At 36.3% G+C, this 18,819-nt stretch overlaps 1 protein-coding gene across 2 annotated transcripts in view; it reads left to right on the top strand.

The window, feature by feature from the left end:
- Positions 1-11,581, top strand: part of MYOZ2 (myozenin 2) — a 41,844-nt gene extending 30,263 nt beyond the window's left edge. For both annotated transcript variants that reach the window (XM_081493262.1, XM_081493271.1), the window contains one exon: positions 5,915-11,581. In XM_081493262.1, coding sequence (XP_081349388.1) covers positions 5,915-6,149 — 235 coding nt within the window. In that variant the 3' untranslated portion in view covers positions 6,150-11,581. The remainder of the gene's footprint in view (positions 1-5,914) is intronic.
- The last annotated feature ends 7,238 nt before the right edge of the window (positions 11,582-18,819 follow it).

Here is an 18,819-nt window from a genome sequence, read left to right as displayed (position 1 = left end):
AAAAGAGCATAGAAAAATAATCAACTCAAATAGTTGTCTTGAGAATTTAATGAGACAATCATGTAAAGCCTTGGTACTCAAAGTGTGGTGAGACCAGTTGTGCTGGCATCACCTGGGAACTGGTTAGAAATGAAAAATCTCAGGACACATACTGCTGCTGCTAAGTCGCTTCAGTCGTGTCCAACTCTGTGTGACCCCATAGACAGTAGCCCACCAGGCTCCGCTGTCCCTGGGATTCTCCAGGCAAGAACACTGGAGTGGGTTGCCGATACCTTCTCCAATGTATGAAAGTGAAAAGTGAAAGTGAAGTCGCTCAGTCGTGTCCGACTCTTAGCGACCCCATGGACTGCAGCCTACCAGGCTCCTCTGTCCATGGGATTTTCCAGGCAAGAGTACTGGAGTGGGTTGCCATTGCCTTCTCCAAAGGACACACACTAGATTGACTGAATTAGCATCTGTAGCTTAACAAGATCACAAGGTGATTTCCATACTAACAGAGCAGGTGCACAGCACTCTCTTGATAAATATTAGGTTTCATTATTACTATGCCTTCTGAAGTTTAATGATCATAAAGCACCTGACTGATAATTTAAATTCTTAAAGTTCTTTTCCTAACCAATCTCTCTCACCTCCAGAGTAATGGTTTTAGGTCCTGGACATGAAAGTCTATACTGATATGATCGCTGAAATCCTGCATTAGATGGAGGTTACTGCATTACTCAGTGATCCGTTGTTATCCGTATTTTCCACAGCGATTTGGGGAAATATTGTAAGAGGCCAGCCATCTTGAGAAAAGATGCAACAGAAAGTAAAACATACTGTTCTTATTCAGAAAAAAACAAAAACACTAGAAGACAAGAAAATTATGGGGCAATAAGACATGAGCTTCCCTGGTGGCTCAAAGAATCTGCCTGCAATGCAGGAGATCCTGGTTCAATCCCCAGTTCAGGAAGATCCCCTGGAGAAGTGAATAGCTACCCACTCTAGTATTCTTGCCTGGAGAATTCCATGGGCAGAGGAGCCTGGCAGGCTACAGTCCATGGGATAGAAAAGAGCAGACACAACTGAGTGACTGACACTTTCACTTATGGTCAAGAATTTGCCTGGAATGTGGAAGACCTGGGTTCGATCCCTAGGTTGGGAAGATCCCCTGGGGAAGGGCATGGCAACCCACTCCAGTATTCTTGCCTGGAGAATCCCCATGGACAGAGGAGCCTGGCATGCCGCAGTCCAAGGGGTTGCAAAGAGTCGAACACGACTGAGCTAATAAGCACAAACAGCAAGACATGAGATTCTATACTACTATTGCATTGGCCCAAACCTGCATTCTTTCAGGTTTTTCTGTAACATCTTATGGAAACCCTAAAGGAGCGAAATTTTTGCCCAATCCAATATATGACACAGTTACATGTGCTATAGCCATCACTGAGGTCACCTATCTACCCTGTGGACACTGAAGATTTTATCTGGCTCTCAATCTTTTTCCCCAGGACTATTCCTGTCATCACTTTTTGGTGGCTTAAATGATTCACTGAACTCTCAGCCCTTTTAAGTCCTTGACTGTGTTGTTTTAAAGGATCTCTCTCTCAATCCCATCTTAGTCACTATTGACTTTTCCTTAAAGTTTGCCATTACCAATATCTATGCTGCTGCTGCTGCTGCTTAGTCACTTCAAGTCATGTCTGACTCTATGTGACTTCATGGACTGTAGCCCACCAGGCTCCTCTGTCCATGGAATTCTCCAGGCAAGAATACTGGAGTGGGTTGCCAGACCCTCCTCCAAGGGATCTTCCCAACCCAGGGATCGAACCCGGGTCTCCTGCATTGCAGGCAGATTCTTTACCACTGAGCTACCAGGGAAGCCCACCAATATCTGCATCATCTTCAAAATCTAAACTTCAAGCATCTCACTACCATACCTTATCTTTAATTTGTTCATTTATTGTTTATTTCAATAATGCTTCAACTCCACACATCAAAGCCATCTCATTTTTCAAAGTCCATCATTCATTTCCTCCTTACTTTACTAGACTCCATAGTCCCTTACTATTATCATCCAGAAATTAAGATATTCAAGAAAAGATCACAGATGATTGAGCTTCAAAGAAAATCAGATCTCTTTTAGGCTTTAAAATGATCTCCACAATACTGGAGAATTTATAGTCCTGCCAATTCCATTGTCCAAATGTTTATGAGGATCGTCTAGGCAAAATACATTAAACAATTACGTATACTGAGCAAGATACAAAGATATATCAGAGAGAATTCCAGTCCTCTTGGAGTGTAGTCTGATAAGAAATTAGGCAGACGGACTATTGAATATAATGAAAGATGGAAAATGAGGTTACAGGGAGGGAAAAATAGGGTTCATGGAAACTTAGGAGAGAAAGAGTTTATTTTTGGCTGTGGGAGATCAGGGAAAGCTTCAAGAATAAAATTAAATATCAAATACTTAAGTATAAGTTACTTAAAGAACATACTTAAAACTTAAAGGGGATTTAGAAATGTTAGTAATGACAGTCAGAGCACTCCAGGCAGAGGAAAATGAGTGAGTAAATGCAATGACGTTGGACAGCACAAGGAGAAGCTGCCGCTGCCGCTGCTGCTAAGTCACTTCAGTCGTGTCCGACTCTGTGCGACCCCAGACAGGGCAGCCCACCAGACTCTCCCGTCCCTGGGATTCTCCAGGCAAGAACACTGGAGTGGGTTGCCATTTCCTTCTCCAATGCATGAAAGTGAAAAGTGAAAGTGAGGTCGCTCAGTCGTGTCCAACTCTTCGTGACCCCATGGACTGCAGTCCACCAGGCTCCTCCGTCCATGGGATTCTCCAGGCAAGAATATTGGAGTGGGTTGCCATTTCCTTCTCCAACAAGGAGAAGAGCAAGCAGTATATCAGTTTGACTGGAAGAAAGACTACATGAAAGTGTATAGGGTAAAACTAGCAGGATCGACCTTTCCACTCCGATGTCAAAGTCATTTTTTTCCACACACACACACACACCAAACCTGTTCCTCCTTGCCTTCTACCAGCAAGCTACTGAAACTCGAAACCGAGGAATAATCCTTGATTTTTACATTTCCCTCACAATTTTCATCCAATTTGTCAGCATATCCTGTAGACCCTACCTGTAGAACACATCCTGAAACCACCCAATTCTTCAAGGAAAACACCTGAAATCCAAGCTGCCATCATTTCTCACCTGAATTGGTGCCATATCTCCTCTTCTTTCATTCTTGTCCCCCTATACTTGTTCACACAGTAACAGGTACCAGAGTAATCTTTATTAAAATTTTCTCAGGTTATACCACTCCTGTTTTTGATGTTCAGTTGCTCAGTCCTGTCCAACTCTTTGCGATGCCATAGACTGCAGCACACCAGGATTCCCTGTCTTTCACCATCTCTTGGAGCTTGCTCAAACTCATGTCTATTAAGTCGGTGATGCCATCCAAGCATCTCGTCTCTTGTCATTCCCTTCTCCTCCCACCTTCAATCTTTCCCAGCATCAGGGTCTTTTTTCTAATGGGTCAGCTCTTCTCATCATGTGGCCAAAGTATTGGCGATTCAGCTTCAGGGTCAGACCTTCCAATGAGTATTCAGGACTGATTTCCTTGAGGATTGACTGATTTGATATTCTTGCAGTCCAAGGGACTCTCAAGAGTCTTCTCCAACACCACAGTTCAAAAGCATCAATTCTTTGGTGCTCAGCCTTCTTTATGGTCCAACTCTAACATCCATACATGACTACTGGGAAAAACAAAGCTTTAACTAGATGGACCTTTGTTGGCAAAGTAATGTCTCTGCTTTTAAATATGCTGTCTGGGTTGGTCATAGCTTTTCTTCCATGGAGCAAGCATCTTTTAATTTCTTGGCTGCAGTCACCATATGCAGTGATTTTGGAGCCCAAGAAAATAAAGTCTGTCACTGTTTCCACTGTTTCCCCATCTATTTGCCATGAAGTGATGGGACCAGATGAGATGATCTTAGTTTTTTGAATGTTGAGTTTTAAGCCAGCATTTTTACTCTCCTCTTTCACCTTCAGCAAGAGGCTCTTTAGTTCCTCTTCACTTTGTGCCATAAGGCTGGTGTCATCTGTATACCTGAGATTATTGATATTTCTCCCAGCAATCTTGATTTGGGCTGTGCTTCATCCAGCCCGGCATTTCACATGATGTACTCTGCATAGAAGTTACATAAGCAAGGTGACAACATACAGCCTTGACATACTCCTTTCCCAATTTGGAACCACTTTGTTGTTGCATGTCCGGTTCTAACTGTTGTTTCTTGACCTGCATACAGGTCTCGCAGGAGGCAGAAAAGGTGGTCTGGTATTCCCATCTCTTGCAGTATCTTCCACAGTTTGTTGTGATCCACACAGTCAAAGGCTTTAGCGTAGTCAATGAAGCAGAATTAGATGTTTTTCTGGAATTCTCTTAATTTTTCTATGATTCAGCAAGTGCTGGCAATTTGATCTCTGGTTCCTCTGTTTTTTCTAAATCCAGCTTGAATATCTGGAAGTTCACAGTTCATGTACTGCTGAAGCCTGTCTTGGAGAATTTTGAGCATTACTTTACTAGCATGTGAGATGAGTGCAATTGTGTGGTAGTTTGAACATTCTTTGGCATTGCCTTTGGGAATGGAATGAAAACTGACCTTTTTCAGTTTTCAATGGCTTCCCTTCACACTTAGAATGAAATCCATGTCCTTATTGGGCAAAATTCCACACAATCTACCCCTCTGTCCTCTCTCCCTTCTACCACCCCCCTCACTTACCTGTCTAGAAACACAGGCTTTCTTTCATTTCTGAAAAGGTCAACATTATTTCTGCCTTAGATTCTTTGCATTAGCTACTCTATCTGAAATGCTGAAGTGCTTCTGTTATATTGTTCATGGCTAACTTCTGATCTTCAGATGGCAGTTTAAATGTCACCTCTTCAGAGAAATCTTTTCTCCCTATTTAGTCATTCAGTTATGCTCTATTATATCACCCTATTTTAAATTTGTCATAGCTTTTATTACTGGATGTTTGTCTGTATGTTTAGTGTTTTATTAAAAATTTTATTAAAAACTAGTTAACTTACATGTTTATTTTTTTGTCTATCTACTTCACTAGAAATATAAAACCTTACACTCTGACTACATTGCCCACTGCCATATGTCCAGCATTTAGAAATGTGACTGGCACTGGATGAATAATTAATGGCTAAATCAAAGAAAGCTAGACTGTTATATGACATCTTGAATGCCAAGATAAGGAAGGTGGACTTTCTTCAGATGAGTAGAAGGATTTTGATGTTTTGAGGCAGAGCTAGAAAGATGCAAAGATATATTCCTTACCCTCAAAGAATTTATAATTCACAGATGAACCAAACCAAATCATATTCTGAAAAATAGAAGCTGACAATACCACATGCCATATTATTAATAGATGCACTATAAGACTAACATAAAACAGTCAATTCCTTAGGAATTTGGTTAAGAAAGGGAGTGAAAGCTTGGGGTAATTAGGGGGAAGTTAAAATTTAAAGGCCACAGTATATATACAGGTGGAGAGGAGCACAAAGGAAATACCTTTTTTTTTTCTCCCCCAGAGGAAATAAGCAAGTGTAACACTATTAGCAAAGGCAGGAAGGCAAGAAATGTTTGTGATGACTCAGTGTCCAGGGAACAGAAGAGTTCAGTCCAAAACTAAGAGTACAAACAAAAGGTCTTTACACAAATTCATTATCAAATATCTGTTTTATCATAAAGGCATGGTCCTTGAATGGAAACTCTTATTTCAGAGGTCAAAAACTGAAACCCTACTAAGAATATAACACAACAACATGCCCAAAAGATCATGCATTAAATTGTTTTCTATTTTCTAGCAAATAAACTTGAATATTAATTTATTCTTTTTCTTTTCACTCCTCACAGAGTTGCCACCCCATTTGGAGGTTTTGAAAAAGCATCAAAAATGGTTAAATTCAAGGTTCCAGATTTTGACCTACTACTTCTAACAGATCCCAGGTTCATGGCCTTTGCCAATCCTCTTTCTGGCAGACGGTCCTTTAATAGGACTCCGAAGGGATGGATATCTGAGAATATTCCTATAGTTATAACAACTGAACCTACAGAGGATACCACCATACCAGAATCAGAAGACCTATAAAAGAAAGTTGTATGTGTGACAAAAACCTCTGAATATAAATGTTGCTGTATTATTATTCTACTTATTGGCAAAGCCACTAACACTCTTCATTCGTAGCAATAATTTAATAGCAATTTAGCAATTTTCCTTTTATGGCATTTAATTTCAATCTCAGATCAAAGTCTAATAAACAATTCAACATCTTATTTAAAAAAAAAAAACAAAACTTTTAACTCACTTGTCTTTACTTATAATCTTGTTACCACTTGGTTAAACAATCCAGTCTCCACACTGGGAAAGTCCAGAAAAGTTACTGACAACAAAGGGTTTCATCTTTGTTGCCTTTAATATAAGCTATTCCTGAATAAAGTTTTTAGATGGATCTAGAATCAAAATACAGTGCAAAATATTTAGATTAATTCAGAGTTTTATTTAAGGGATGAAAGCTATAGAAGTTGATATACAAGCATTATTGATGGAGAAAAGGGTTGGGTTCTACTTTTCTGACAAGCTTCCATGATAAAATAACTTGTCTAGATGAAGTCTTTTCAATAGTCTTTCTTAAAATTTCAAATTTCTTAGAACTTTGAAACTGCTTTGTATTTTTCAATGTGCTTTGAATCATCAGATAATTATTCCAGATGACAGTCTCCAGAGTTCAATTGGGTTATTATTGTTGTTTAGTAATAAGTCAAGGATATGGAGAGAAAATGACTCAAAGAACATCATGCTATTGTAGTTTTCATGACCAAGGTATACTTGGAATTCAAGTTCTACAAATCCTAATGTTGTGTGTTGTTTAGGTTCAACTTTATGAATACGTTTTTAGAAGCGTAATAACAAGATACATGCTAATAGACATATAAATAAGTGTATGTATATGAGGGAGAGAGAAAGTGTGTAATCTGAATTGGCAGCTTTCTCCGCTGAATCTTTAAATTCTGCTCAAATCCTTAAGCTCAAGTGAGTATATGCTATAAAACAAAAACAAGAAATGGAAGAAGACAAGAGCATTTGAAAGTAATACAGCACATTTCTGTCATAAATATATGAAAATATTGGTATAAAAGACTCAAATTAATATAAAATTATAGGTATATTTTAAAATATGATTGGACATACAACATGGAGTTGGAAAGAAATAAATACCAATTCTTCCCATTTCAATTCAGTTAGAAGTTCTGTGGTAGATGTTTATATCAGAGAAGAAATGTCTCATACACAGAAAACTACCTACCAGACTAAGTTTAGGAGACTGGATGCACAACAGAGTAATTAAAGTGCCATGTAGCAACATTGCATATTTATAAAACAATCTGTATGTAATGCTGAAATTGGTGGTTGTTTTGATGATCTTCAATCTTGAAAGCAGAGAAATTAAAAAAAAATGCTTATGAAAAATGCAATCTCTAGAAAGGAACAATATCAGTATATCTTATTTATACATATTATCATTGTAGGGAATTTGTTTTATTTAAAATATATCTTTAAGATATTTTAATTTTATTTATGTTTTGGTGTTTACTCATTTCATTTATTTTTATTTAATTTTTTTAATTTTTTTTTTGGCCACACCAAGCAGGCTTGTGAGATCTTAGTTCTCTGACCAGAGATTGAAACTGGGCCCTTGGCAGAGAAAGCACAGATTCCTAACCATTGGACTGCCAGGGAATTCCCCGTTTACCTGTTTTAAAATAACAATGTTGGCATCTGTAATAAACTCTAGATATCAGAGAACCTTTAAGCTTTTGTTTAATCTTTTAAAAAAGAAAAAGAATTAGTCATATTCTATTATGTATTTTGATGAAATGGTTTAGTTCTTTATTAGCAATTCAAAATGCTACTATTTTTCATTACACTGAAATTTTGTTATTTTAATTATCTCAAAATAGTTAAACTCTATGCTCAGTGTCACCACTCTGTCAACCACCAAAAGGGGATCAGCAATTAAATATGTTAGCTATAGAACAGTATTCTCCATTTCATAAACGAAAATTTAAAAATTTTTAAGTTTTTTTTTTAATTGGTTAGAAAATAATGGAATAACCCTCTGCTCACTACTGTATTTCTTCCTTTCCTGGAAGTGTCTATTAATTCTAATTCAGCTGTCTGAAACCTTTAGAAATGCCAAATTTCACACTCTGGTTGCTACACAATTAGAATTTGAAAGGAATTTTGAATGGGTTTTTCAATGACCTGAAAAGCAGCTAAATCTTTCTAAGTCTAAAGAAATATGATAGCTTTTTCAGAACAGCGAAAGACTGTGCCATTTTTTTCCACCCACATTTGTACATATGGAAAATGAAACAGAAGAGGAAAAAAGGTTAAAAGAAAAAGTAAATGAATAAAAATAACATTTGCTGATGGACTACTAAATGCCAGGCACTATACTCACTACTTAACTGTGTAGTGAGTATTTTGAAAAAAAACCTAATAAAGGCTACTTAACTTGTATTTTAAAATATTATATTTATTTATCTTGGCTGTACCATACCACACATATTTGTAGGATCTTAGTTCCCCAACTAGGGACTGAAGCCAGCCCACCACAGTGAAAGCACCATGTACTAACCACTGGACTGCTAGGGAATTCCCTGTATTTTTAACATCATTTTATTTTCGTGATTATCCTGTGAGAACTGTATTATAAATAATCTCCATTTTGTGTTAGAAAAGTGAGCCTCAGGGAACTAGAGTGACTAAGCTTAATACTAGCTCCGAAGTGCAAGAACTTGGTGAGTCTGAATCTAAAACATATGCTCTAAGAACTCATAGTTCATAACTTCTCCTTCAGAAATAACTTCAACCTTAAAATTATTTTATTACTAGACAAAATAATAAAAAATCTCCATCATATTAATATTAACTTTGGGTAAATATACCTATAAATTGAGTAATTTTAGAGTCATCCATTGAAGTCATTCAGGCACTCATAATCATAAAAAGCTAAACTTTCAGACTTTCAAACAAGCAATATGCATGTTTAATTATGAAATTTTTTTTTAGTTATGTCCAACTCTTTTTGTAATTCCATGGACTGTACCATGTAATCTTTTTTCCCCCTCTCCCCTGTAAGGGCAAAGAAGGGAGAAAGAAGAGGAAATAAAGAGGACCGAAATACAAAACACTAATACCCATAAGGCTGAATGAAGTCATCTAGTGTAATAACACACCAACACATTCATTTAAATTAAAATATTTTCTACCTTTCAAAACTTTAGAAGAATTTGTATTATACTGTTCAATAGACTTCTGGGTCATAAAATTATATCTATTTTATTTAGCCAATTTTTTGTTGATCAGTTGGTCAACTGCTTTCTGGATAATACTAGAGCTACATTAACAACTAGACCAGTGCTCATTCTTGGCTTTTAACTCTTCACTCCCTTCAATCATTTCTCAAGGCTAATACTTTCCACTTCTTAACTCAATATTTGAAAGGACTTGATAATTTAAAGTAACTAATTATTGGTTATTACAAAAGGCAAATATGGAAAATAATTTTTAGTCAAAATGATCACTTACTGCATCCACTTAAAATTTCACATTTTCTAAATAGACTCATTTATAAATCTTTTAGCAGCTTGGAAATGGAGAGAGCCAATTGCTTTCACAAAGGCTGATGTGGAGCAAAACGTCCAGTGAGAGAGACTGAAAGGTACATCCTGAACTTTCCAACTCAGGGCACAGCTGTACCAGCAGACTTATTAATTCTGGAATTTCCTCACTCTGCTGCTTATGCAAGATAAAACTTACATGACATCATTGCAGTTTCTCAGCCACAACTGCTTTTTATTAAGCTTAGCTAAGTATTGCTTTGAATGCCCCTTTTCTTATGAAAAATACTTTCAACCTCCACATGCTCTGTTCTGTAGGAAGAAGGGCAGTTTACTTTCTATGAAAAGTGGAAGAGTGCCAAGCTTTTGCCAAAAGAACAAGCAAGGGGAATTTATTTCAAACTAACTGATCAAAGCACTTTACAAATACACAAAAGGATTTTTAGAAAATTATAATGCTTTAAAAAGTTTAAATTTTCAGAGCTAAGAAAAAAAGCAAAACTGTAAAATTGTAATAGAATTTCAATAGCTGAAGATGATGTATTATTAGATAAATAAAAAGGTGTGTCCTTATTTAAATTCCTTAAATGAAAGAACTAGATTTCAACTCAGGATACAAACCTCCCCTGACTTCTCAATATAATGTGATTTCAACAGGAAGATCTGGTGTATATGGGCAAAGAACAGGTAGCGGGGGAGCTATTTCTAAGAGGTTATAGTTCAGATTCAAAATGAATGTGCTTATTATTCTGGATTGTGTAATATTTTGAAATACACAGTGTAGGAGAGGGAGACAGTTCAGGAAACAGAACCAGAAAAAGTCAGAAGGAAAAAAGGTAAATTCTGCTGATTTGGTATAGAAGACTTGGTATAGAAGCTGCAGCACTAGTAAAATAAATCTAAAAGAACAAGGGGAATGAAGTAGGCTGAAAAGAAATAATTGCATTATTTTATGGTTTCTAGAGCTTTCTCCTCATTCTTTCCGAAGTATTTCGTTCTATGTATGTCAATTGTCTAATATGAACTGTCACCTAAATAGATACTCTCATACATTTTATCACTTACTTATAAACTGCATATAAAAAAGCAGTTGAATTTAAATGTGCCAGCTATTTGCTGATTTATCACTAATTAATAATATAATCTCAAGCAATTTACTTTACTCTGGAATTTTTTCCAACTATTTCTGTTTCACAGGCCACTTCTGCCTAAGACCTTCCCTGACCACCCTTACTTAAGAGAGCACACATATAACCCCTTATTGTGCTTTTGTTTTTCTTTATAACCCTTATTACTTCCTAACATAATGTATTGTGCTTTTGTTTTTATGTATAACCCTTATTACTTCCTAACATAATGTATTATTCCGGGTCCTCTGAGAAGCAGAAGCCAAGATGCAGTTAAATCTGTAACAATTTTATTAGGAAAATGGGGAGATAGGTCAAAGAAAGGCTGGGAGAGACCCAACGGACCTCAGGTGGAAGTGTATGGATATGTTCTAGACTGCCTGACAGTCCAGGGAAAATTCAGCAAGGTTGTTGGAAGATCTGCGAGCCAACGTCATCTGCAGAAGAGGTCCAGTGTTTCTCAGCAACATGTCTGCCTTAGGGTCACTGTCATGGTTCCTCACTGGCTGAGAGCAGACTGTGAAAGGCAGACTCAGCAAGAACGCAGTGACAGAAGTCAGAGTAAGGAGAACTGGGGCCCTCAGTCAACTACGTTATTTAAGACCCACAAGTTGTAGCCGCCACGCACAATATATTTACTCCTTTATTATTTATCTCACCCACTGGAATGAATGCTCTCTGAGGACAGAGACTGCCTTTTTTATTAGCTGCTGTATCCTCTATGCCTGATATATAGTGATGAACAATAAAACTTTTTTAAATAAATAAATGCATCTTAATTATGGGGACAATTAGCTATTATTAGTAACAAAAAATTATCAAGACCACACAGTAAGAAAGCAAAGACATTTAGAATGAAGTTAGATTAGGTTACACTGGAACTACTTTGGGATAAATATATTTGACCCTGATTTGGAAGCAAAATATGTTGGAGCAGTGAGTATATTAAACACATGTATAATCAGAAACACTAACATGGTCTGACTATTTTTTAGGATAAGCATTAATGGCAACTCTGCTCTCAGACTCAAAATTGTAGTTAGGGTAGACTTTTTAGGATCTTGCTAAAACAGTGCGATTTCTTGTGAGCATTCACATACTTTGTAGGTCATTTGAGAATTAAAAAAAATCAATATGATGGATATTTCTCTCGATCAGTATACCCTACCTCTTTTAGAAAATACATTATACAACCAGAAAGGAGTTCCCAAGGACAGATAGCTATATAATCCTTCATTTTTTTTTTTTAAACTAAAATGACTTTTCATTTATGCACCTGCTTGGAATATTTCAAATCATGAAGTATGTAGCCCCTGAATTCTAATGTTTTGACACAGTCATCTCTGTAGTACAATGAATAAAACATTCACCCCAACGTCTTTTCTCTGGAGAGTTTCCACGTTGCTTAAATAATTGAGGCATCTGAGAGTCATAAACAGGGAAAGGAGCTGGTTCCTCTACGAGCTGATGCTAACATAATGGAAAACTCACCAAAATATAATCAACCTGAAATAACTTTTTCTTCTTTTCCAACTTATCTTGAAAAAGCAGGACTACTTTCCAAGCTTAACTTTAAACTCAGTACCTAGTATCTATTTTACCTTACTTCTACCTGTATGAAAAACTAGAGCTAATGAAGATTCTAACCGACTTGCCTCAGGTTGCAGGTCTCCTGGGCAAGGCTGTCTTCTGGGTCAGCTGAGCACTCGAGGCTCAGCTACTATTTCAGAACATAAAGTCAAATGCAAACACAGACCACATTTATTCAAGAAACATTCTTTACTTCTGATACATAGAAAGGGATTGGATATAATTTAAGATTATTACAATAAGTTTCCTCAAAAATTCACCAAAATCTATTAAAGAGACACTAAACTTAAAATACTATAGACAAGGTGCATGGCACCCCTAAAATCAATATGTTGAAATCCTAACTCCCAAATTATTAGTATTAGGAGGTGGGGCCTGTAGGAGGTAATTAAATGATAAGTGTATAGTGCTTATGAATAGGATTAGTATCTTATAAAAGAGACTCCACAAAGCTCTCTTGCCCCTTTCCCCATGTGAGTACAGAGAGAAAAGATGGCCAAATATGAATCAGGAAGTAGATTCATACCAGACACAAACCTGTCAGCACCTTGCCCTTGGACTTCCCAGCTTCTAGAACTATGGGAAATAAATTTCTATTGTCTATAAGGCACTCAATCTATGTTACGATAGCCTGAACAGACTAAGATGCATAGCAACACAGAAAAATTATCATGTTTTCAGATGCATTTACATATAATATTAATTATGGCTAATGACCATAATTATCAGAATGTATTAGTCTACACCACTTATACAAATCCATACACTGATGTTTAAGTGTCCTCTTATTAATCCAAAAGGATATTAATATTTTAGATGTTAATATATAATTAGAATAATCAAAAGTTACTCTTTTACCAAATACAAGCCACTAGTTCTGTTACTAGCATAATACTAACTCTCTTTGGTTTAAATAAATAATCATTTACTTAGAACCACAGCACTTTAGAATTAGCCTCTATCTTGAAATATTTTATATCAGTTCCCTCATTTAAGGAATAGAGACTTAGATCAGAGAAGAAGAAACTGTCACTGTCTCACATTGCATGTCTAAAATTAGAACCCAAGAGTCCTGCTTCTGATCTTTCAATAACACCCCTCCCACTATCTTATTCCCTCTCCTGTCTCAGTGGGGAACACAATCATCCAGACCATGGGCACAATCAACACAGCTTCTGGTGACATAACACACTGTACATGACTTCATATTTGTCTATATCAGTCTATATAAGGATGGCCTTATATAATTTATTAGCCACAAAGAAATAAAACTGTGAGTCAGGATAATACCAGTAAAATGTAGAAACAGAGAGTAAAGGTTTTTTTTAAAAAAACAATGTTAAAAGATTTTACTTTAAACAGTAAAAAAAAATGTTAATATGACACTATTGAAACAAAATGAATATTCTTCCCAACTGGAAGGGAGTAAAATGCCATACTCTTTAGTATTAAAGGAAAGAGTAAATGTTGCTCCTTCCACTAAAAACCTCTTGGTCCCTGTCTTTCAAATTATAGTTGTGTCCTGTTAGGTGGTGTAAAAATTAAATTAGATTAGAAGCTGTTCAAATGAAACAGAATAGAATAAAAGAAAATATCAGAGCATACCACTCTTAGAAACAGTATTATTTCAGGAAACTACTTTTTTTTTTATATGTGTTCTTGTAAACTGGATCACAATGTAAAATATACTGCTTATTCTATGTTGCAGTCTAAGATGTTTGAAAATTACTGCTCTACCTACTACTAAATACTATTTAAAACTGAAATGTCAGCATTGTTATTGGTAACAGGAATAGCTTTTCTCCACCACCTCAAAACTATTAGAACTAATTTGATTGAGTTCTTCAGAATTAAAAGAATCTGAAACAGTAGCAGAGCAAAACTTGTAGAAAACAATTTAATCAGAAACTTTGATTTAAAAACTTACAAAAAGGCATTCCAGGGATATTACTTGCCAAAAGTTTGTTTTTTTCCTCCAACACAATTTCAGTTTGAGGTCTTGTTTTACAGACAAGAGACTGAAAACTCAAGACCACTAACAGTTAAGAAATAAAGAAATTAAATACTCTAAAATTTCTGCCTTTACCTATAATTCTTTGAATTATTTCTATCACTGAATATTTTCCAATAATTTTATTACTGTATTAAACAACAAACTTATTTTCTTTTGTGAAGTAAATTTCAACATGGAAGTTCAACTTGAAACCCTCACTGGTGCCCTGAATATCTTTGTCATCTTTACAAAGCAAAGTACTCTCCAGGGCAACTTCCTTTGGGTTCTTGGCTTCAGCCAATATGCAATGAGTGAAAGACATCGTGTTATTTCACTATTGTATTTCTTAAAGAACTACATCAAAAACAAGTCAGTCTAAGATATATAATAGTATGCGTGTGTGTGCATATGTGTGTGCATGTGTACACATATACATTGCAGAGACTTAGATTTGTTAGATTCCAAAGAAGTAGGAAATTAAGTTTGGTAAATTTCTGAACACCATACTGTTTTTCATAAAATCAGAATACTACTACAGATATCACAGTTCAGAAAAAGATAATCTTTACCTGTGAAATGCTCTTGATTTCTTCCTTTTGTTTCCCTTCCCTTGTCTTTCAGAAAGGGACAAAGGTGTCAATTTTGTTTATCACCAGTGTTTGAATATGGAAGAAATTTGGTTGTACTTTAAGAAACAAAAGAGTGCTATCTCCTGTGAAATTTCAGAATCACAGAAAATATTTTATACCAGGAAAATTCCAAGTGACTAGAAATTGAATTTTAGTCCTGCTTGTATCAGTGTCTAGCACATCCCTGAGTTTAAGTGCTCTCATCTGTAAAACAAGGGATTTTAGCAAACTAATCTCTCAGATCTTCTGCATCTCTAAGATTCAAAGAACTGTACAAATATAACATGCTATAAAACTCGGTTTCAAAAAAATTAAAGAGAAATTACATTCATGCACAAAAAATCCTAGCAATAGCTTTCAATCAAAACCTAGATGGTTTCGGCCTTTACTTCTGGATTTATTTGTATGGCATTCATTGCCTTCCTCATTTTGACTTACTATATTTCCTGGCTGTAACCAGATGTCATACTTAACTGATAGTTCTTTTATTAAATCATTCAGTTTGTTTACTGAGTGCCTCCTATATGGCAGACACTGTGCTAAGTACCTCACTTTTATTGTTTCTAAAATCAGGATATTAATCATATCTAAATATTAATACTTTACAGCTGTTAGGAAAGTTAAATAAAATACTTTGCATAAAACACTTAAAATATTCCTGACATATTTTGTAATTAGGTAACAACTGGGAAAAGTCTCCTTCATTTCACATCTTTAGAATTTAGAATCATGTGGTCCAATTTCTTCTTTTAAGGATCAAGAAAAGTTAAAAGAGGTAAACTAACCTCCACACAGCACACATCTACTTGAGAGCAAGAGAGTTCCATAATTCTCTATCCATTCTTTCTATCATATATGTTGCTTTTGAACACAAGCAATTTCACTGTCTGTTTTTTTTTTTTTTTTCATTCTTTCCCTCATATTACAAAAGACTGCTAGGAAAAAAAAAAAAATCAAGCAAATATATGCCCATAGCAGTGGCCTGCCTGTCAACAGCAATCCAGTTAGGGATTAGCTAGGACACACTGCTATGTACAGAAGAGGAAACTAGGTTTTAGAGTAGTTACTAACTGCTCAAGGTCACACATAACAAATGATAAAGTCAGGATTTGAACCTAAGTCTGTTCAAATATAAAGATCATGCTTTTTATAATACCATGTTGCCCTCAAACATGGTCTCTACTTAGCTTTCTAAATAATTTTAATGCTGCCAGTAGGGGTTACTGTGGGCTATGGCTGGAACTGAATGTCAGGGATCCAACCTTCACCAACCTTTTCCTTAATGATTTAGCTGAAGACAAAGAAGATGTCATTAATTTTGGCAATATAAAGATGAAGAATACTAAATCTTATGAAATGTGGACTAAAACTTCAAAAACCAATAGGATGTTTTAAAGAAATGAAGGAAACAGATGATGAAGATGCCTATGTGCTGAAGTAAAATAAGCATTTGTGTCCAAAAAAACTAAGAGAATTAAAATTCATGAAACGTGCCTTAATACCAATTCACAACCACAAAATAATGGAACAAAGATGTTAGTATTTTGAACACAAACTTACATTGGCTAATGATATGACATCATTACAAAATACCTTAAAACAAATCTTACTTAAACTGCTGAACCAAGAGAGGAAATAATTTGCTCAAACCATTATCATGCTGAATTAAATTCACCCATTCCAGTCCATTTTAGTTCACTGATGCCTCAATGTTCACTCTTCCCATCTCCTGTTTGACCACTTCTAATTTACCTTGAATGGGTGAATTTAATTCAGATGACCATTATATCTACTACTGTGGGCAAGAATCCCTTAGAAGAAACGGAGTAGCCATCATAGCCAACATAAGAGTCTGAAATGCAGTACTTGGGTACAATCTCAAAACTGACAGAATGATCTCTGTTCAAGTCCAAGGCAAACCATTCAGTATCACTATAATCCAAGTCTATACCCCATCCAGTAATGCTGAAGAAGCTAAAGTTGAATGGTTTTATGAAGACCTACAAGACCTTACAGAAATATCACCAAAAAAAAGATGTCCTTTTCATCACAGGGGACTGGAAGGCAAAAGTAGGAAGTCCAGAGGGATACCTGGAGTAACATGCAAATTTGGCCTCAGAGAACAAAATGAAGCAGGGCAAAGGCTAACAGAGTTTTGCCAAGAGAACACGTTGGTCATAGCAAACACCCTCTTCCAACAACACAAGAGATGAATCTATACACGGACATCACCAGATGTTCAATACCGAAATCAGATTGATTATACTCTTTGTAGCCAAAGATGGAGAAGCTCTATACAATCAGCAAAAACAAGACTGGGAGCTGACTGTGACTCAGATCATGAACTCCTTATTGCCAAATTCATAATTAAAGTGAAGAAAGTAGGGAAAACCACTAGACCATTCAGGTATGACCTAAATCAAATCCCTAACGATTATACAGTGGAAGTGACAAATAGATTCAAGGGATTAGATCTGACAGACAGAGTGCCTGAAGAACTATGGACGGAGGTTCGTGACATTGTACAGGAGGCAAGGAAGCAAGACCATTCCCAAGAAAATGAAATGCAAAATGACAAAATGGTTGTCTGAGGAGGCCTTACAAATAGCTGTGAAAAGAAGAGATGCTAAAGACAAAGGAGAAAAGGAAATATAGAACCATTTGAACGCAGAGTTCCAAAGAATAGCAAGGAGAGATGAGAAAGCCTTCCTCAGTGATCATTGCAAAGAAAAAAATGAAAACAACAAAATGGGAAAGAATAGACATCTCTTCAAGAAAATCAGAGATACCAAGGGAACATTTCATGCAAAGATGGGCACAATAAAGGACAGAAATGCTATGGACCTAACAGAAGCAGAAGATATTAACAAGAGGTGGCAAGAATACACAGAAGAACTATACAGAAAAGATCTTCATGATCCAGCTAACTACAGTGATGTTATCACTCACCTAGAGCCAGACATCCTGGAATGCAAAGTCAAGTGGGCCTTAGGAAGCACCACTACGAACAAAGCTGGTGGAGGTGATGGAATTCCAGTTGAGCTCTTTCAAATCCGAAGAGATGATGCTGTGAAAGTGCTGCACTCAATATGCCAGCTAATCTGGAAAACTCAGCAGTGGCCACAGGACTGGAAAAGGTCAGTTTTCATTCCAATCCCAAAGAAAGGCAATGCCAAAGAATGTTCAAACTACTGCACAATTGCACTCATCTCACATGCTAGTAAAGTAATGCTCAAAATTCTCCAAGCCAGGCTTCAGCAATACGTGAACCGTGAACTTCCAGATGTTCAAGCTGGATTTAGAAAAGGCAGAGGAACCAGAGATCAAATTGCCAACATCTGTTGGATCATAGAAAAAGCAAGAGAATTCCAGAAAAATATCTACTTCTGCTTTATTGAAAACACCAAAGCCTTTGAATGTGTAGATTACAACAAACTGTGGAAAATGCTTCAAGAGATGGGAATACTAGACCACCTGACCTGCCTCCTGCAAAATCTGTATGCAGGTCAAGAAGCAACAGTTAGAACCAGACATGGAACAACAGACTGTTTCCAAATTAGGAAAGGAGTACATCAAGGCTGTATATTGTCACCTTGCTTATTTAGCTTCTATGGAGAGTACATCATGCAAAATGCCCAGGCTGGATGAAGCACAAGCCAGAATCAACATTGCTGGGAGAAATATCAATAACCTCAGATATGCAGATGATACCTCCCTTATGGCAGAAAGTGAAGAGGAACTAAGGAGCCTCTTGATGAAAGTGAAAGGGGAGAGTGAAAAAGCTAGGTTAAATCT

Source organism: Giraffa tippelskirchi, chromosome 1 (genome assembly GCF_054371585.1).
Source record: "Giraffa tippelskirchi isolate mGirTip1 chromosome 1, T2T-mGirTip1v1.2.pri, whole genome shotgun sequence".
Lineage (NCBI taxonomy): Eukaryota > Metazoa > Chordata > Mammalia > Artiodactyla > Giraffidae > Giraffa > Giraffa tippelskirchi.
The sequence above is the reverse complement of the archived record's forward strand: the minus strand, read 5'-3'. Positions and strand labels throughout refer to the sequence as shown.